Source organism: Chamaea fasciata, unplaced genomic scaffold (assembly GCF_029207755.1).
Source record: "Chamaea fasciata isolate MVZ Bird 193981 ecotype frontalis unplaced genomic scaffold, bChaFas1.0.hap1 SCAF_23, whole genome shotgun sequence".
Classification (NCBI taxonomy): domain Eukaryota; kingdom Metazoa; phylum Chordata; class Aves; order Passeriformes; family Sylviidae; genus Chamaea; species Chamaea fasciata.
In genome coordinates this window covers 6,038,861-6,059,005 of record NW_027094108.1, presented here as the reverse complement: position 1 = coordinate 6,059,005, position 20,145 = coordinate 6,038,861, and the positions used below count along the sequence as shown (strand labels likewise).

The window sequence follows — 20,145 nt, the reverse complement described above, 5'->3', positions numbered from 1 at the left end:
TTTATCTGAGCATCTGCTGCTGCTTTTGGCTCCAGCTAGAATTTCTCTCGTTTTTTGGGTGAGGCGTCTCCCACTTGTTATTGTCATGCAACAGTTTGACACCTGGAGCGGTGTGTAAATGAAGATGTCTGATGTTTCCCTCCTAAGTGGGAACGGCTGTTTAGAATATCCTATAACTCCAGGCAAAATGAAAATGAGGAGCCTGGGGAGGCAGGCAGCTCCACTCCCAGGCTCCCCGAGGCAGCAGCAGCAGCAGGGATTTCGGGATTTTCTTGCAGAATATTTCCATGGTGAGGAATGCCACATCATGAGAGTGTCTTGACCCCTCCATAAAATTCCTGACGAGCCCAGGAAGGATGCTGCACGTGGGGCAGCATTTCCCTGGCCTCTGGAGATGTTTAGCTCGGGGTAGGACACACAGAATTCCTGCTAGTGCTCAGCACAAGTCTGGGCAGCTGAGTGGCTTGACCAGATTTGGGAAATGTTCCCCGTGGGGTCCCGGCGTGGAGACACCAACAGAGCTCAGAGACAACCCTGCCCTGCCTTTCCCCGGTTTTGCGGCCTCTGTGGGCCTGGCCATTTCAGATTTTTGGGTGCCAATGCGTGTCCAAATGTCCTGCCTGAATGAATCAGCTGGGAGCACAGAGCCTCAGTGGCCTCTAGTGGCTGTGGGACAAAGATCCCAGGGAAGGGGGACCCGCAGCCTCCCAGAGCCCCCCAAACAAGCAGCACTTGGGCTCCATCCCACCAGAAGCCACTCTTCCCATGGGGAGACCCAAAGGCAAAGGGAAAGCTCCCAAAAAATCTGATGGGGGAGCACCCAGCAGGATAGTGCTGCATCCCAAATCCCTCTTGGCCAGCCCCATTCCCTGGCAGGGATGGATGGATGGATGGATGGATGGATGGATGGATGGATGGATGGATGGATGGATGGATGGATGGATGGATGGATGGAGGGAGAGATTTTTGGGCAGCCACTGGGGTTTTCTCATTCCTATCTTAAAAAGCAGGGGGAAAACCCCCAAGTTTTTAAGGAGGGTAAAATTTCTTTCACGTCTTTTTCCATTTTTCATTTTTCTAGAGTGTCTTTTCTGTCTGATGCCACACTACAAAATGCAAACCCAAGCAGTGAAAACAGTTGAGCAAATGGATCAAAAATGGTTTGATGCCGTTAAAATGACCATTTTTGTGTCTTCTCCACCAAAGGTCACTAAAGCTGCTTCCTTCTGAGTAATTGTGATTTTTCAGCAAGGCAAGAGGGAAGAACTGACCCATTTTATTCCCCAAACCCAAACGACATTTGGGGGCAGGATGGAGCATCCCCTTCTGCAGCCCATGCTGTCCCTCCTCTCTCCCCCCCATGATAAATAAATTACTTTAGGAGTGCTGGCCTAGTTTAACATGCCCTAGTTTTGATGGAGGAGGGGAAAGAAAAAAAAAAAAAGAAGAGAGAGAGAATATTTATTTTGGGCAGTTGCTTCATGGGTGTCCTTTTGGGAAGAGGTTTGGGGGACCCACCCACTCCCCCTGCTCTGCTTTGCCCTGGCTGCAGCACACTGCCCTCGATTTCGGTTTCTTTTTTCCGAGTCACTGTCTAGGTGATGTGAGAAATGAGTGGTGGGGACACTGATCCAGCTCCCAAATCGTTGTCCATTGCTCTGGGCCCCCCCAGGACTGCTGTCATCCCGGGGGGGCTTCCAGGGGTTGATGCCTTGAAGCCTGTGGAAAACAAGCAGCTTTAGAGGTGGATGAAGGCACACCCCGGTTCTGGGTGTGAGCGGTCAGGGTTGGCTTTTCTGCAGGAGCAACTGTGTTAGCACCTTCCCCCAACGCCAAAATCCCTGGGAAAACGGGATTAAAGGGTGCATTTGGGCATGGGAGTGGGATTTCACAAGTGCTCTGGGTGTCACTGGGACCTTGGCACCTCTCCCGTCCCTCCCGCACCCTGCTCCTCCAAAGGTGCCAAGTTTCCTCTGCTAAATAAACCTGCAAATAGCTCTTTTCTTTACATTTTATTTTTTCCTCTTTTTTTTTTTTTTTTTCCACCCCTGCCAAAACAAGCAGCCCATATGGGCAGGGTTGGGTGGGGATTTTTGCAGTTTCCATGGGGATTTGGCTCTGGAGCTGCTGGGTGCTGGCTCCTGGGGTTTGGTTCGGATTTATTTTTTTTTTTTCCCCCCCCTCTGATCCCTGTAACCGGAGCGTAGTGATGGCACCGGGCTCCCTTCCGAGCTCCGGCATCTCCCAGCCAAGGTCACCGGGGAGACCGTAGGCAGCCGCCGCCTGCGTTGGGCCATCTGTTAAATAATGTATGCAATAAACTCCTGCCCCGGGGCCAGCTTAATCCTTAAATCCTCCTTCAGAACACCATCTCCCGGCCGTGCGGGATGCCCGCCTTGGTCTCTTGGGCGCATCTTTCCCCACCCATCCCTCCTGAATCCCTCTCTCCTCTCGCCCCTCCATCCCGCATCCTCCCGTACGCGAGCTCGCCGGGCTCTCCTGCTCCATTATTTATGCGCCGTGCATGAAAGATGCATATAAAAGAGCGGTTTATAATTTAGCAGAATCTCCTCTTCTTTCAGCCTCCCTTCCCCCTCTGGCTTCAGGGTTTCTCTGGTTCATTACCGGCCTCTCCCGGGCATCCAGGTGTTTTTGGGGGGGATCCCGGGGCTCCATCCTCGGAGCACCCATAGATGGGTCTGAGGTTCGGGGTGGTTTAAGTGCTCAGAGGTCTTTTGAGGTATGAAAGAAAGTGGGAAATTGGGTTTGGCAGACCCAGAAATCAGGTTTTTATGCAGAAAAGGGGCTTTTTGGTAAACTTAATGAACCCAGTGCTGCATCCAGCCCATGGGTTTGTGTCTAATGAGCTCCCAAGCGCTGCATCCTCAGCACATGTGGGATGCTTTGCTCCTCTGGCTGTGTCTGCTCTCCCAGAGCCCTGGGCTCGCCCCCAGATGGTGACTGGGGCAAAACCCATTAATTTGGGAGAAAAAAAACTCCCTTCTGGGAGTCATCTTGTGCTTTGGAGGTGCAGCAGGTCCCCCAGCACAGAAAATCCCGGGGCCAAAGCTGTGTGCGCTGAGTCCAACCCACACAGCCGTGACCTCGGAGCTGAACTTGCTGGGGAAAAAACTGAAAATAATTGGGGATTTTTCAAGGGAGCAATTTAGCAAAGCTCCTCATCGTATCCTGGATGTGGGAGAGCCTGTGTGGGTTAAAAATGGAGCAATGAATAGCAAAGGTGGTGGGGAGGGGAGCGTTGTGCAGCCTTCACACCCCCAAAACGGGGTACCAGCTCCCTGTGCCGCCCCAAATTAATCCATCGGCTCCCCCCAGGTCATCCTGTACAAATCCCAGCTCAGCAGCATCCTGTTTTATTACAATATATGATTTTCTTTGCAATAAAAGCCCACCCCTGGACCTGTTTCCCCACCCATGATTATATTCTTGTTCCCCGGGCACAAAGGTTGGCTTGTGCCCTTGGTGGCGTGGGCAGAAGGGATAATGGTCTTTTTTAACACCAGGATTTGGGGTTTGGGGGGAAGGGAAGCAATATTAGAGTGAAAATGCCCAATTTCTACAGATTTTCCCATCAGTGAAAGGGAGGCCACCTTTTGTTCCCCATCCCCAACAGCCACTCTCAGGACCCAACGCTGAATTTTTCGTTCAAATTTGTGCCCCTGAGGCATTTCCCCATCAAACAAAAACAAAACCAAAAATCCCACAAATAAATATTAATTACAATTAGTTATTCAGCACAAACAGGGGTCTGTGCCAGAGAGTGGAGAGGTTTTCCTTAGTTATTTTGGGATTGTTTGGGTGGTCAGGGAGGGATGCTCACGGCGCTGGGCCCTGGCAGCCCATGGGAAAACACGGCAGATCCGCATTTATCATTTTTTTTTTCCATTTTGTTTCATTTTCCTTTTTATTCGGACATTGCAGAAATAGCCCTGTGTAGTGGATAAAAGTGCAACATACACAATATTTAAGAAAAGGAGGAAAGAAAAACCTGCCTTGAGGTCTGTCAGTCAATCGCAAACAGAAACAAGAACCAAGCCTGGGCGCCAGAGGCGCTTTTTATTCCCCCCCCACTTTTTTTTTTCCCCTTTTGTTTTTATGCACATCATGCAAAATAGTTAAAAAGAAAGATTAGAAAAGAGAAGTCAGAGAAAACCCCACGAGAGAGATCGACCGAGCCCTAGAAAGAGCAGAAAGCTCTGAGTGCTGCTCATCTCGGGGAGGGAATCGCTGCCCTCCAGCATCTCCAAGTGTTTGGCACTCTTGTGATTACATTAAATAATTTCTTTTATATATATGTTTTAATACAGTCTATTAAAGAGAGAAAACTGCCACAATATAAGGGAAAAAAAAAACCAAACAAACCAAGATCACCCACACTACAGACTGCATGGTAGTTAGAAAAGCTGAGCGTCCCTCCCACCCCCCCATACATATAAAATCTGTCCCTTTGCTCACAGCAACCAAGTACAAGCTTTAAAAAATAAACCAGCAATTCTTCCTTCAGGCCTTTCCTTTATAAAAGTTTTGGTTTTCCCCCTCGAGAACCTTAAAACGTGACTAAAATTAAATATATATATATCTATTTTATATAATTTCCCAACATCCAAAGACATCAACATAAAAAAAAAAAAAAAGAAAGAAGAAGAAGAAACTCATACAGAAGGGGATAGCGTGGTACATCCAAGTGCACGGATTCATTTTTGCAAGATTAAATAATGTAAACAAGGTGCCCGCTGGGAACAACCCTGGCCGGAGGGAGACCCCAGGGGCTGCTCCCCACCCCCATCTCCCCTTTCCTCTTACCCCCCCGATCTAGCGCGGCACAAGGTTCATCATCAGCCCGAGGAAAGCGATCCCGAGTAATTCAGAGCCGCGGCGTGACTCCTCCGTCCATCCCTCGGGGTGGGGGCTTTGAAGCAGGTGACTATTTTCCCGATTACATATATATATATATATATATTAATTTATTATCATTTTTGAATTGATGGCTGGGCTCTGGCTCGCTCCCCGCCCTCCCCTCCGCGCCTCTCCGGAGGGCAGGACGTGCCGCGGGACTGCGGGCGGGCGCCGACGGCGTTCCCGGAGCTTCGGGCGGTCGCTGCGGTGTTGGGGGGTTTATTTTTTGCCGATCACCTGTGCCATTGTAAACCGACCCCACCCCGGGCTTCAGCCCAGCGTCCCCAGGGAGGCTTTAAACACCGGGAGGGGCCTTTTCGGAGAGGTTTTGCAGCACATCGTCAATTCTATCATCTTCAATAACCACTAGAAAGCAGAAAGAAACAAGAAGCGCGATGAATTTTCTGCCGCCCTGCTCCCCTCGCCCAAGGTCACCCTGGGGGGGGGTGGGGGGTTGGAGGGGTCCCACATCCCTGGTGTGGCTGCTGGCACAGCGACACGGCGCCCGACACGCCGCAGGGGACCCGGTGCACCCTGTCCCGTCCCCAGGGAACGTCCCCAGCATCGCACGCCCCGGCACTGGCGCCCTGTCCCTGGGGACACCTGGCAAAGGGCATGTCCCCAAAGAATGTCCCCTCACCTCTGTGCCCTGCGGGTGGTCCCCAGGGAGCGATGCGCTGTCCCTGAGGAAGGTCCCTGCTGCCCTATACTCGGGGAAGTGCCCAGGGCACAATGTCCTGTCCTCAGGGAAGATCCCGGCTACCCAACACCTCGGTGACAGTCCTTGGGACGTGATGCCTGACATCCTGCAGGGAGTCTGGTGCATCGTGCCCCGTCCCCGGGGACGCTTCCTGGTGCCCTGCCTCCCCAAAAGGTGCTTGATGCCCCATCCCTGGGGAAGATCCACAGATCACCATGCCCAACATCCCGCCGGGAGCCCGGTGCCCCATACCCCGTCCCTGGGGACCGTCCCCAGTGCTCCTTATCCCCGGAGAAGGTCCTCGGGACACGATGCCCGACATCCTCAGGGAGCCCGGTCATCATGTCCCGTCCCTGAGGACGCCCCCCGGTGTCCCGCATGCCCGGGGAAGGTCCCCGGTACACGATGCCCGACACCCCGCGGGATACCCGCTGCATCCCGCCGCATCCCTGGGGCCGTGCCCCGCATCCCGGGCAGCTCCCGGCGCGCCCCGTTCCCTCCGGCACCCACCTCTCTTGCTGCGGCCGATCTGCCCCAGCTTGGGCGGCCGCTTGCCCTGCCCGCCGGCCAGCAGCCCGTCGCCGCCGCGGAGGCGAACGGGGAAGGGCAGCTGCCCCACGGCCGCGTCCCCCGCCAGCTGCCCCTCGCCGTAGGGCGGCCCCTCCGACATGGGGGCGGCGGGGGGGGACCCGCCGCCGCCGCCGCCCCCCGACAGCCTCCCGGGGCGCGGGGCCCGCGGGCCCGGGGCAGCGGCGCAGCGGGCGCGGGGCAGCCGCCCCGTCACATCCCGGCCCGGCCGGCGCTGCTCGCGGCTCCGCGGCTGCGGCGGCGGCTCCGGCGGCGGCGGCGATAGAGGAGCGGGAGGCGGGACCGGGCGGGGCGGGGCGGGACCGGCTCGGCCCCCGGCACCGGCGGCGGCACCGCCCCGGCGGGTTGATCCCGCAGCCCGGGGATCCGCGGGACTGCCCCGCCGCCTGCCCCGCAGCGTCCCCGGGGAGCGCCGAGCGTCCTCAAGGAGCCCGGACCTACCCCGCAGGCTCCCCGCGGAGCACGGAGCTGTCCCGGAGCATCCTCGGGGTGTCCCATAGCATCCCTGGAGATCCCAGAGCTGCCTAGCAGACACCCTGCGGAGCCTGGAGCTGCCCCGTTTCATGCTCAGCGTTCCCCAACCTGCCCCTCAGCATCCCTGGGGAGTCTCGAGCTGCCCTACAAGGTTGCTCGGGGAGCTTAGGCGGCCCCACAGCACTTTTGGGGAGCCCAGAGCTGCCCCACAGCCGCATCTGGGGAGCTTAGACTACCCGACAGACACGTTTAGGGAGTTCAGAGTGGGTCCCCCTCCAGCCACCCCTGGAAAGTCTGGAACTAACCCCTCCACATCCCTGGGGAGCCCAGTGCCCGTTCCCAGGAACACCGGGCACAGCCTCACACGTGCCCTGCAGAGCCCAGAGCCATCTGGGGGCCTCTGGCACTTTGTGGGGGGCTGCAGTGTGGGGGGACTGGGTGTGCTTGGCTGTGGGCCCCCAGGACCTGTCCCTCCACGAGCCTTTCCTGGGGCACTGCAGGAGGATCTGGGAGTTACTGTGAGCTTTCCATGGGGTTTTCTATGCAGAGCTGCCACAACAATTGGGTCACTGGGGTTATTGCCTGGCAAAGTGAGTGATGGGAAGGTTGGGGATAACATTTTGGGATAGACCACAGCTATGTTGGGGTGTTCAAGCATCTGCGGTGCATCTCCCACGAAGTGGAGCGGGAGGACAGTAGCAACAGCAGCAAAGAACCTGTTTGTGCAAGGCTGAGTTCCAAGATTTCTCTGGAATCGGGAGCCTGGCTCATTTTGGGGCCGAGCAGAACTGGGGGCATGGGAAGGACAGGGTGCCTGGTGGTGGCAGGGCTGGACTGCACTGTCCCAGGGCTGCTCCCATCTCCAAAGCCCTCGTTTGCTGAAATCCTCAGCCCCCGGAGCTGCACAAGCCCCTCTCCCCTGCACCCCCGCCCACCCCCGAGCTGTCAGCTCCTTACATAAGGTTGCGGCTACACCCGAGATATCACAGGGAAAGCTTGGAAACAGGAGGCGAAGGGTAATGGGGAAGCACAGCCCCTCCAAGGCGTATTTTTAGGCTTTGCCTGATGCTCCATTCCTGGGCAAAACACCGAGGCTCAAGGCCGTGTGCTGCACTGGTCTGAGGGGGACTGACCCCACCGCTGTCCCCAGTGAGGGGATGGGGCTTTTTGGGGTGGTTGGTCCCCTGGAGAGGAGGGACACCTCTTCCAGCAGATGGGATTCTCTCGTTTCGATCTGTATTCTGGGTTATCGGGCTGCAGTGTGGCTTTTGAGCTGTGCTCTGGCTGCTCCCTCTGGGATTCTGTTTCGCAGGCTGCCTTGCCCTGCAGGCAGCCACTGCCACCTACAGCTGGTGGGATGCGGCCCTTTCCCGGCACCGGGATAACCAGGAAGCTGCTCCTCAGAATCCGGCCGTGCATTTGTGCCTCACAGCCACAATGGCCTTTGGACACTGCCTGGCTGCTCGGGTTAATGTTTAATGAGGGAACAACCCATCATTTTCACTGTTAAATTCAGGGGGTTTTAAATGCCAGTCGATGGGAATGTTTGTTTTTAAAAGTGCCTGGGGGATGTGAAGGGCTCTGCGTGCCCACAGGCAGAGGTGCCCGGGGGCTGCCTCAGTCTTGGGGTTTTCAACTGCTCCTACTAGAAGCTCCCTCATCGCCCATGAATGTTTCCCTAATTGTCCTCCCCAGCAAATGTGAATTGCAGCAGCACTTCGCGTCCATTAACCCTCTTGGGTGCATATGGGATCCATGGCAAAATGGGAGTGTCAGGGAAGGGAATTCTCCTTTTTTGTGTCAGTTTGGGGGTTTGGCCCCACCTGTGTCATGAGGGGACAGCAGTGACTGTCATGTCCAGTGCAGGGGGGACAGGCTCCCCCCCTCAGCCAACCTCCATCACGGCTTGGGATGATCCAGGCTCACCGTGTCCACCTCAGGGAGGACAAACCTCATCACTCCCATGGAATAATCCAACACAGACACACTTTTTGTCCTATTTTATTACTTCACACCCTGTTTGCTATCCCAAGCCAAGCACAGCCACCAGCCACAGCATTGTCACGTCCCCATCCTCACATCCTGGTGTGACCAAGATTTCCTGTGTTCACACCCCCTGCTATGAGCTCTCTGACAGCCCCTCCTGGTCCGTCAGGCCTTGCAGCCCTCTGGAAGCCTCACAGGAATTCTGCAGCCCCTCAGAACCCTTACTGCATTTTGTTTTCCCCATGCCTTTGTCAGCTGGGTAAGGGGCTGCAGGTTCTGTAACCCTGACACAAACACTGCAAGTTCAAACCTTAACAGAAGAGCTTCAAGCTGCATCTCTTCCCCAAGCACCTCAACCTTTGCAAGGAATTCTCTCTCAAAAACACCTCCAAGCAGAGTGTGAGCCCTGATCAGCTGCAGAGTCAGCTTTCCAGACTCAGCTCTGACCCCCTGCTGAAGCACCTCAAGCTCCCTCCCCTTCCCCAAAATCCACTACCCAAGCAGCAAGGTGACAAAACCCCTTTGCCAGCGGCAGCTTTAAATCCAAAATCTCCCCCCAAGAAAAAAATCACAAAAAAATTAACTGTTGTACAAGGGAACCACCCTGGTGATGCCCTGCCTGCAGATTGGGCACTTCTTGGGCTTGGGAAGAGCCTGGTAGCACTCGTGGCAGGAGCAGACGTGGCCACACTCCAGGAAAACGCAGGATTTGGTGCTGCTCAAGCAGACCACGCAGGCGTTTTTGAGCATCTCCCCTCCCTCCGTGTTCATGAGGCGCTCCTGGGCCTGCCGGAATTCCTCCTGCATCTGCCTGAGGCGCTGCCTCTCCCGATGCTGCCGGTACTGCCTCCGCAGGAGGAAGAAGAGGACGGCGCAGGTGGCAAAGCCGGAAATGACCGTCAGGATTTTCCAAAAGCGGACGCTGGACTCTTGTTTCTGCAGCAGGGCCTCGAAATCCAGGGAGCTCAGGTAGTAGGGCATGCCCTGCTTCGGGGGCTGCAGCTTGATGGTGGCGTTGTCCAGGACCAGCTCTCCCACCCCGGTCAGGGCCGTGCCCACCTTGAGCATCTGCTCCGTCTCCTGGATTCCCTTGGGGCGCTCCCCGCTGATGTAGTGGCCGATGACGTCGGTGAAGGACTGCACAGAGGGGTGGAATTTCTCATACACCGTCTCCAGGCTGAGCTCAGCGGCCTCCAGGGGCTTCATCACCCGCACGGTGACGCCGGCGCCGCCCTCGGCAGGGACCAGGTCAAAGGGGGTGGTGTTGGTTCTCTGGTGGATGATCTTCTCGTAGTCGTTCCTGGGGAGGGAGAAAGGGGGAAGTGAATTGACTTCCCCTGATGGGAAACACAGCCTGGGATGACCTGCTGGCTTTGGGGACATGCCCTGAGTGGAGTTTCTTTGATGGGGGTCTCTGGAGAGTACCTTTCCCCTCATGGCACTGTCCAGGTGTGCACGAGGCCACTCCACCCTCATCTCAGTGCTCTACAAGTAGTGGGGGCTTCCCTCATCTTCACTTAATTCCTCCTCACCTGCCTGTGGCATTCCCAGCTGTCACAAACCATCCCGTGAGGAGAGCACCAATTTGATAAGTGTTACCAAATGCTTATCAAACAGCATCACTGGGCTCTGTTACACAGTTCTGGGACTCTCCTCGGGTCCCCTGGGTGTGGGGATCACCCAAATCCAATTAATTTCTGTTCTGCAAGTGGGATTTTTTTGGAAATGCCATCCTCTGGCCACCTCTGTAGCAAGGTGGGGCTGATCAATGTTCAGCCCCTGTTGGGTGCTCTTCTCCTCCAGCCTCTCTGTGAAAGCCCTAAAATCAGCCCAACATACCCCATTATGGCAGCTGTCACTGTGGGGGCTACACTGGGACCCAGCTCTGAGGCACTTGGTCACTGTGACCATGCCTGAGGCCATTTCAGGGTGCCAGACCCCCCCAGGGCACCCCAGGCGTGTGAGGGTAGCAGGCACATACCAGAGGTGGGTGGTTCTGTTCCACACCATCTTGTGCTCCTGCAGTGTCAGCCTCTGAACCACCCCCTTGCAGCTCTCCACAAACTGACTGCTCAGGGTCTCCTTCACCGACTGCACCACACCTGGAACGGGAAGCCAAGGGGCAGCTGAGGGGTTCCTTAAACAACCCTTGGACAAGGAGTGACAGGACCACGTGGAATGGCTTCACACTGACAGGTTCTGATGGGCTGCTGGGAAGGAATCCTCCCCTGTGAGGGTGGGGAGAGCCCAGGGCAGCTGTGGCTGCCCCTGGACCCCTGGCAGTGTCCAAGGCCAGGTTGGACAGGGCTTGGAGCAACCTGGGACAGTGGAAGGTGTCCCTGCCCATGGCAGGGGTGGCACTGGATGAGCTTTAAGGTCTCTTTCAACCAAAACCATTCTAGAATTCTAAGATGGGGGGCAGAAGGGCTGAGAGCCCTTTTGAGTTTCCTGCTGTCAGGAGTCTGTGGCTGCTTGGCAGGGGGGATATGACCTGATGGGCACAGAGGGAGGAGCTGGGGATGAAATCCCCCAGTGAGGAGCAGCTGTGGGGTGGGATGTGCCCCCCACCCCTGTTTGGGGCACCAAACTTCAGGTCCTGTTTGAAAGGAACGAGGGATTTTGTCTTTACAAATTAACTGTGGGTCTGCTGGTAGACAAAAATAGATACTGAGAGACAAAAGAAACAATGGGGTTATGAATACATACAAAAATACAAATTATATTGTTGGCTTTTTGCAAATATTCAGATGAATGCTGTATGTGTAGTGTTAAAATAACTTTGCTTTTATTTCTACTGTTAACAAAAACCTAAACACAGTAGCAGTAATAACTGATATAGTTATAAGTAAACTGTTCAGTCAGGATAACATCCAGTTAAATGTGATGAAGACCCTGCTATTAACATGCCAACTATCAGCATCTGCTGTCTGAAGGAAGTACAGACCAAGGCCCAAACTAAAGGGGATAAAAAGAACGGATTAAAACCACAACCAAAACCCACACATGCTCTAAAAGGGCGGACCCAAGGAGTGGCCATGCAAAACAGTTCCTAGAATAGAGAAATTAGTTTCTGGGAAAACATGAATATGTGTAATCTCTATGAATATGCAACAGGATGACGTGATAGAAAAGATATTTAAGAGGAATCTCCGAAGATAACAATGTACTCTTAGCTAAATGCCAAGCACCCGGCCGATTTTCACCCTTTGTCTCCTACTGTCTTTTTATTAAACCTTTCAAATTCTACCAGAAAACTAAACCTCGTTTTTCACAACGGGAAGAACGATAAGTTCTATAGGAATTCCACTGACTGACACAAGGAAAAGGAAAGGACGGGGTGGGGTTGTACATTAGAAGCGGGTATTAGGCGTTTGCGGAACTCTGCACCTCTCAAGAACTTCAGCCAATGGGGAAAGAGAGAGGGAAATGCGGCCGGGAATTAGGGATAAAAAGGAGGCTGCGTCCTCTCTAGCAATTTGAAAGACCCCATGGGAAACGGCCACGACCTCTCCCTTTATTCGAATAAAGTTATAGGAGTTCTCTGTGTCCTTTCTGGACATAAACCTCCGGTGTTTGTGGATTAATTCCTGGCACAACCCTACCTTCTATGACGGCGTAGGGCACGCAGCGGCCGGGCGCCTCCAGCAGCACGGCCCGCAGGTCCCCGTCCAGCCGCACCTTCCTGGCGCCCTGCGGGGAGCAAACACAGGCCGCGGCTCAGCCGGCGCCACCAGGCCGCGGCCTCGGGGGTCGGGCCCATGCGTTCCCCCCGTGGCACCCACCTCGAGCCCGCGGGCCACGCGGGCCTTCTGCCGGTAGACGGAGTAGAGCAGGGCGGTGACGGCGGTGCTGGCGGCCAGGAGCACGGCCTGTGTGGCCGAAGGCCGCCCGCCGCCCTCCATGGCCGCTGGGCCCGCCGTTGCCACGGCAACCGCCCGCCGCGCCGGCGCGCGGTGATGACGTCACGAGCGGCGCTCCGGCAGCCGCAGCGCCGCCATGGAGACGGCGGATCCGCCAAGGCCGGGCGGGGGCTGTGGGGGCTCCGCAAAGCCGCGTTGGGCTGCGGGGGTAACACAAACCACCCCCCCACGGAGGCTGCGGGTCACGGGAGGCGGATCAGATCCCGGCCCCACGGAGCTTTAGGGGAATAAACCCCGCCCTTGGGAGTTTGGGGGAGCGGGACAGGTCGCAGCCTCCTCACCCCTTTATCCCCGCCTCCACCCTGGGGTCCTGGGGGGGACATCAAACTCCAGCCTCACCAGTATCTGAGGGGGGATTAGCCCGAATCCCAGCCACCCCTTGGGATCATGGCAGCTGCCCCAAATCCTAATGCCCCCGGGTGCGGGATGGGGGAGCATCCCCCGTACCCCTCCTCCCACCTTGGGAGTTGGGGTGCAACCCAAATCTCACCCTCCTGCTAAGTCTGGGGGGGCAGTGGTCAGACCAGAGCCTGTCCCCCCGTGGCTGGGAGGGGACGTCTCCCCAAATCCCAGCCATACAGCACCTTGGGGAAGGAATTACAGCCCCTCACTGGGCTGTGAGGCAGCAGCACCACATGCCCTGCACTGTGAGGGCTCAGCCTCAGGACGCAGCCCCCAGCCCCCCTTTGCAGAGTCCTTTTCCCCCGCCCCAAGAAGGGCCATGGCAGGGTGACAAGTCCCTGCTGACACCCCCACCTCAACCCCCCCATCTCCTTACCATCGCTTATTCTGGGAAAGCAGCAAAAGGGGAAGAAAAAACAGCAATTTTTCGTAAATTATAGATCTTCGGGCCCTTGGTGCTAATTTAGAGTGGGGGAGGAGGGTTCATGCAAGTTCTTCTCTCCAGTGGGGTCCAAGGGGCCAAATCCCCGTCACTGTTCCCCCGATGTGGGCGGCACAGCCGCCCCCCTCAGCTCTATATTTAAAATATCAAGTTGCCATGACTACGTGGAGCAGCTCTCCCCAGCCCTGGGTGCCGCAGGAAAGCACTGTGGACCCCGCAGCCCGCTCTCCTTGCCTTGCCTTTCCAGGGGTAAACGCAGTATAAACCCCCCAAACTGCCTCAGTGCCAAACATCACTCTCACTCTGTCGTCCGCCGGGGTCCGGGCGAGACACAGGCGCCGTCACACGGCAGAAAACACACATTAATTTTATTACGATGGCCGCTGCGGAGGAGGCACGAGAGCAGCTTCATGTGCGGGGCCGGGGGAAGGGGGTCCCTGGGGTGCCAACCCACCCCCAGCATGGGTCTTCTGGCAAACGGAGCCGCTGTCTTGTCCAGACTGATCCCCGAGGAGGGTCCAGCACCGGCTCGGGGCGCGGGCAGGGCACCTCGTGCCCGGTGACCGCCGGCGCTCAGCACAGGGCGGGCCGGGGCCCGCGCAGGCTGCAGCCCCTCATGTCGCTGGCCAGCCGCAGCACGGCCGCTCGCTCGGGGTCCCCCATGGGCGTCCCAGCGCCGAAGGCCTCCTCCTCCTCCTCCTCCAGGATGGAGCTGAGGCGAGGTGCGCAGCGGGCCCGCTCGGCCGGCGGGCGGTAGGGACACTTGGCGTTGAGCAGCCGGCGCAGGGGCACCAAGGGCACGATGGCGTCGCCCAGGAGCTGCTGCTGCACGTGGCGGAAATCGCTCTGTCTCTTGAGGCGCTTGAACTCGTTGAAGGCGGAGGCCGAGGTCTGGTAGAGGAGCAGGGCCATGGCGCGCGCCTTGTCGGCCTTGGAGACCAGCACGGCGTGGCAGCGCAGCACCACGGCCTTGTTCTTCACCTGGTGCCGGTACACCCAGGCGAACACCTTGGGGTGCCGGCGGTCGGCGGCGCAGTAGGTGATGCGGTGCAGCAGGTACGCGTGGCCCGGCCGGCGGGCCCCCTTCTCGCAGGGCGTCATGCGGATGCCGTGAGGGCCCAGCGTCAGCTTCATCTTGGCCCCGCCGGCGCCCGCCTCGCTCTTGGCCCAGATCTTGCCCACCGCCTCCTCGGTGCAGCCCTCGCCCTTGGCGTGCAGGGTGACGGCGTTGCCCAGGTACCGCACCGTGTACGTCGGGTCCTCCTTGTTCAGCTCCACTTTCTGGCGCTTCCCGCGGAAGACGCTGCCCAGGCGCTCCAGCGGGCACTCGGGCAGCAGGTCCGGGCAGGAGCGGAGGAAGCCGGCCAGCAGCGCCGCGTAGCTCAGCCCCGGCCCCAGGCTCTTGCCTTTGCACTTACGTTCATTTTCCACCAGCACGAACTTGCTCCGGCGCCAGGGCAGCATCTCGGCTCCGCTTCGCTAATCCCGGCCTCGCTCGCAAGCAGCGGGACCACCCCCCTCCCCAAGCCCCGAAGCCGGTTTGGGGGGTGTCCCCGCACACCCCCCCCCCCCCCGCCCCGCGCAGGGGGTGAATGAAGCCCCTACCCCGGCAGCGGGACGCGGCCGCCGTATCCGATCCGGCTGCCCACGGAGGATGCGGAGCCGAGGAGCCGCCGCGTTCCGGGTGCCGCCTGCGCCTGATGCTGCGGGAGCGGCGGCGGCGGCTGCGGGGACGCGGCGCTCCGTGGGCTGCTCCACCTCCCCGAGCACGCGGGGAGCCGCCGGCGAACGGCCCCCGCCAGCTCCGTGCGCGCTCGCTCCGTGCCCCGGCAGGGAGAGGAAGCCGGGGGGGAAATCCAGCCCTCCATCCCCATGCGGCAGCCCGACCCCCAGCGCCGAAACCCACCGGCGCGAGGGGAAATTCCCTGCTTTCCCACCCGGGGAGGGGATGATTTTGGGTGGGTCTGGTGATGGCTTCTGACACTGGAACGACATAAAGGTGGGTTCCCCACCCCCCTCCGCCAAATCAGTACATTGCAAGAGGGTGTGTGCCAGGATTTGCAGATCCTGCAGGTTTGCTGGCATTTTTTCCTCCAAGCCTCCCTGTTTGCCCCTGTTATTTCCAAGCCGGTCAGACCTCCTTGCTGCTCCTCTCCTTTTGGGCTGAGCTGGCTTTTAACCTGTTGCTTTTATCTCTGGCCAAGGCCCTAGGACAGCTTCTCTGCAGGAGAAATGGAATGTTATTTCCCCATGGGACAGCTCAGTGGGGATTTCTGGGGAGGACTGCGAGGTTTCAGCCCTGCAGTGGAGTCTGAGCCTGCTCAGGATTCAGTGCCTTTGGCTCGAACCCTGATTTCCACATTTTCTTTTTTTTTTCTTTCTTTTTTTTTTTTTTTAACCATCTGGACATAAAGCAGGGAGACCCCCAGGCTTGGGGATGCTCTGTTTGCCTTGGGATTGAAAAATGGGGAGGAGAAAGGGATAAAATAACACTACGTGCCCCCACTTTTCGTCCATTTGAGGAAGAAAACCAGAGTGGGGTGTTGCAGGGAACAGGAAGCCATTTCCCAGCAGCTTCCCAGATTTTCTGCAGTTTGAGCGAAGCAAATACAGCCTTAAAATAGCAGCTTCACAGGCAGACAGCACCAGCCCCACTCTCTCACTGCCGCGGCCTTGACAGCCTCATAGGTTTTTGCAGCCAAAATAATAAAAAATGCATGAATTTCTCTGTTTTTCAGCTTTTCTGATGCAAACACGGGCTGTGTGGTTTGCCCCCGGTGCAAGGATGGTTTTGGGGAGATGGCAATTAGGGAATTAGGGCTAATGAGGAAGATTTCTATCCATGATTACCTCTGTCTTTCATAATTTCTATTCTTACCCTCATTGACTGAGGTGAGGACTGTGTTTACTTGCTCGGTGTTCATACTGAGAGGGCAGGTGTGAACCCACCCTGAAAGCTTCTTTATTTACAGATCCCACATTATTGGGGTCAAGGAGGAGAGGGGGGGCTGTGGTGTCCCTCTACACTGGTTTGATCCCACAGTGACACCCACAAGTTGCCCTAGGACTGGTTTTCTTTTTTTTCTCCCTGATTTTGGGGGGCAAAGGAGACTCCACACCTCATTTTATATAGGGGAAAACAACCTGGATTTGCACTTGGAAGCTGAAAATGAGTTGTGGGCTGTTTCAGGGCTGCCAATCCCTCCTCTCACTCCCTGCCCTGGCAAGTAGTGAAGTGTCATCATTGGGTTCCAGAGTGAACAGGCACCCTCACAGGGTGTGAGAGGCGGATTTCCTGGTTATCCCTTGGACAATACCGATCTCAGCATCCCAGCTTTGGTTTTTTGGGGTGCCTGTGGTGTTCCCACTGTCCCATGCTCTGTTTCGGCTCCTGGAGTTTCAGCCCCAACAGAAGCCACTGCCAATTTGGACGTTCCTTCCCAGCCTGTTGTGGCTGCTCAGCAGCGACCCAGCAACAAGATTTGCTGGCAAAACCAGCAGGAAAGGTCAAAAGCCAACAAACTGGACAAAAATCCCAGTGATAAATCCCCGGGGGCTGTGACACCCGTTCTTACAGCTAGAAAATGGGGCAGGAAGCTCCTTAGGCAAGGGGAAAAATAGAGAAATCTTTAATTAAAAAGCAATTTGATGATCACCTGGGAGCCCTTTACCTTGTGTGGGCTGTTTCCCATGGAATCATCAACCAAATTGAATTTGGGCTCCAGCATGAGGGCATCTCAAATTGGGCCTTTGACCACCCGTGTCTTCAGCCAGTTTCCCCTGCTGCCTGTAGTTAGAAGACCTGGGAAAATGTAACATATACAGATATTATTTTTTATGTTTTCAATCATATTAATTTATTTCTTTTGATCTCGTTGATCAGAAGATGCTGTTCCTTCCTCCTCCCCCCAAAAATGATTTAATGACATTTTCCTGTGGAGCCACAGAACCAGTTTTGCACTGAGGATGAAAAAAAAAACCTCCGGGACAGCGGCAGAAAATTGCTCCGCTGGGACAGAGAAAGGAGGAAGTAAACAACGAAAACAGGAGAAATTTGAAAAAATGAGGCAGCAAGCAGGGAGGGGATGTGAGAATCCCTGAGCACGATGCTTTGGGGGCCAGGGCTGCCCCTGAGGATGCTTCCCGGAGCTCAGCTGCGTGCCGGGGCGTTATCCCGGCGTCCCGGCCAGCCTATTTTCCAGGCGAGGAAATATTTAACCGCGGCGTCAGCGGGCAGGGCAGGCGGGTGCAGGCATGGAGGGAGGCGGGCAGCACCCGGTCCCCGCTGTCCCCGCTGTCCCCGCGGACCAGCCCCAGGGTGACAATCTGCAGCTCCTGCTGCGCCGCAGCTGGGAGGCCAAAAACTGCGCCTATTGCCCCTACAGCCACTTCCCGGTGGGAGCCGCACTGCTCACCACCGGCGGGGAGATCTTCTCGGGTAAGATGGGGAGCTGAGACCCCCCCCGCCCCGGGGATTTTGGGGAGCCCCCAGCAAGGCTTGGGTCATGTATGAGGGAGTAGAGGGGTCACTGCGGGGTGCTGGTGTTGTGTGTCCTCCCCCGCTGCCTCTTGGCAGCCGCCGTCTGGGGCCGAGCCAAAGATCACGGTGGAGGGGAAAATAAATAGGGGAAGCAGAGGAAATGGCTTTTCCTTGTAAATTCTCTAAGAAGAAACGAGCTGGTGGGGTTTGGGGTGGCTGATGCTGGGGCTGTCCCTGCAGGGTGCAACGTGGAGAACGCCTGCCACAGCCTGGGGGTGTGTGCTGAGCGCACCGCCATCCAAAAAGCCATCTCCGAGGGGCACACCAGCTTCAAGGCCATGGCCATCACCAGGTGAGGGTGCTCCGAGAGCTGGGATGGTGAGGGATGGGATGAGGAACCAGCAGGAAAAGCCTTACTGCTCCTCAAGGACAGCTGCTTTTGCAGCAGCCCCGTCTTTTGGGGAGGGAAATAGTTTCTTGCGCGGTGTTTTTGGAGGAACTGGGGGGAAAATCTGTTGTGGTTCTGTATATATCGGGGCGTGAAAGTCTTCTGCAGGTGTTCTCCCCTCCTCTGACCTCAGGACTGTGCTCTGTGCCTTTCTCCTTTGGCAGTGACATGGGGGACCACTTCATCACACCCTGTGGCGCCTGCAGACAAGTGATGAGAGAGGTGACAGCTTCTATGGGGCTCTGTGGCTCATCCCCTGACCCCAAAAACCATCCCCTGACCCCAGGCATCTCCCCCTAAAACACCTGGAGCTACCAAGGAGGGTGCAGTCCCCCATCCTCAGCCCCAGGGCTGACTCCAGGCTCCTCAAATTGCTGGGAAAGGGGTATTCCAACCCTTGGTGGGTGGTCAGTGGGAATCCATTAGCTTGCCATGCCCAGAGGGGTTTATTCCTCCAGGTGGAGGGTTTTGCCCTCGAGTCCTTGCTCTGGCTCTGGCAAGCCTGAAAGTGGGGGTTTTCCTGCAAAAGCTGAGCTTCCCACGGATCCTGTCCAGCTCTCGTCTCCCTGCTCTGCAGGAATCCCAGCACCCACAGCCCATTTTTGGGTTGTTAATATTTAATGGATTGTAGGGCTCTGCTCGAGGGTCAGGTTCAGCAGGTGGGGTAAAAACACAGGATCTGAGCCCAAAATATCCTCTGGGGAAGTAATGCTGATAAGCCAACCCAAAATACATGCAATAGAGGGGGATGCTCCCTGTGAACCTGAAAAAAAAGGGGGATATGAGTAATTTGGGGAAGAAATGCAGGGAAGAAATTCTTCCCTTCTTCTCCCTCATCAGGCTCTTCTTCCTCCTCCTCCAGTTTGGCACAGACTGGGATGTCTACCTGACCAAGGCAGATGGCACCTACATTGTCAAGAGGCTGGAGGAGCTGCTGCCACTCTCCTTTGGCCCTGAGGACCTGAAGAAGGTCTGAGCAGCATGACTACCACCAGCCTTTGCCCTCAGGCACAGGGGACAACGGTGTTCCCCAATTTCCTCAGCCTTTAAGCAACTTTTTGGGAACAACACAGTCGGAAATGTGTTTGTACTGTTAAGTTGCCTGTTCCTCTGACTCATCTTCTGATTCAGCGTTGATTCGCAGACTCCAGCTCCACCTTGCCCTGAGGAAATGGCAAAATCAAATTGTAGAAATTCCCTGTTATTAGTAAAAAAGGCGTCCAGACATCCCTGTAGGCAAGGGAGGACATGGGTCTGATGCACAGCTCAGACAGGCTTTGGTACAGAAACCACTCCTGAATAATGCAAAACCATTGCTTGGGAAAGTGCCGGATCCTTCAGCTCTAAAAAGAAGCGAAAGCAAGAAGGAAAAGGTCCTTCAGCCCCAGAAGTAATTAGTGAGCCAATCCAGATTAGGTAGATTGCTGTAACAGGATGGTTATTGCCCTGAGTGTGTCCTTTGCTCATTTCTCCCCAGCTTGTTTTCCTTCCTTTTATTCTCTTTGGGGTGAAGAAGAGGACAAGGAGTTTTTGAGAACTTCTGGAGGGTTTTGTGCTTTCAGGGTAATGCCATTTGTTGATTGTACTATTGATTTATAAAACAATGATAAGTGAATTTGTTACATTTCCCAACCAGCATGGGGTTGAGCATGTCTGTCATGCCCAAGTGAAATAAAAACGGTTCTGGTTTATCTCCCGCAGTTGTAGCAAGTGATGAAACACAGGGAGTGGGGTCTTGGGGCTGTCCTGCAGCCCAGGCAGGGCTGGGAGGTGCTGGATATGACCTGG

At 56.2% G+C, this 20,145-nt stretch overlaps 4 protein-coding genes across 4 annotated transcripts; 1 reads left to right on the top strand and 3 right to left on the bottom strand.

Moving 5' to 3' along the window:
- Positions 1–3,906: 3,906 nt before the first annotated feature.
- CAMK2N1 (calcium/calmodulin dependent protein kinase II inhibitor 1) lies at positions 3,907–6,435 on the bottom strand. Its single transcript, XM_066203114.1, has 2 exons — positions 6,128–6,435; positions 3,907–5,283 (listed from the first exon to the last, which is right to left on the bottom strand). Exons 1-2 carry the CDS (start codon positions 6,285–6,287, stop codon positions 5,213–5,215), a joined length of 231 nt encoding a protein of 76 aa, XP_066059211.1. The 5' UTR covers positions 6,288–6,435; the 3' UTR covers positions 3,907–5,212.
- Positions 6,436–8,670: 2,235 nt separating this feature from the next.
- On the bottom strand, positions 8,671–12,584 carry MUL1 (mitochondrial E3 ubiquitin protein ligase 1). Its single transcript, XM_066203113.1, has 4 exons — positions 12,448–12,584; positions 12,268–12,355; positions 10,647–10,767; positions 8,671–9,965 (listed from the first exon to the last, which is right to left on the bottom strand). Exons 1-4 carry the CDS (start codon positions 12,565–12,567, stop codon positions 9,245–9,247), a joined length of 1,050 nt encoding a protein of 349 aa, XP_066059210.1. The 5' UTR covers positions 12,568–12,584; the 3' UTR covers positions 8,671–9,244.
- A 1,137-nt stretch (positions 12,585–13,721) lies between these two features.
- On the bottom strand, positions 13,722–15,010 carry FAM43B (family with sequence similarity 43 member B). Its single transcript, XM_066203018.1, has one exon. It carries the CDS (start codon positions 14,891–14,893, stop codon positions 14,003–14,005), a length of 891 nt encoding a protein of 296 aa, XP_066059115.1. The 5' UTR covers positions 14,894–15,010; the 3' UTR covers positions 13,722–14,002.
- Positions 15,011–17,618: 2,608 nt separating this feature from the next.
- Positions 17,619–20,050, top strand: CDA (cytidine deaminase). Its single transcript, XM_066203022.1, has 4 exons — positions 17,619–17,867; positions 18,150–18,261; positions 18,522–18,579; positions 19,220–20,050. Exons 1-4 carry the CDS (start codon positions 17,684–17,686, stop codon positions 19,331–19,333), a joined length of 468 nt encoding a protein of 155 aa, XP_066059119.1. The 5' UTR covers positions 17,619–17,683; the 3' UTR covers positions 19,334–20,050.
- The last annotated feature ends 95 nt before the right edge of the window (positions 20,051–20,145 follow it).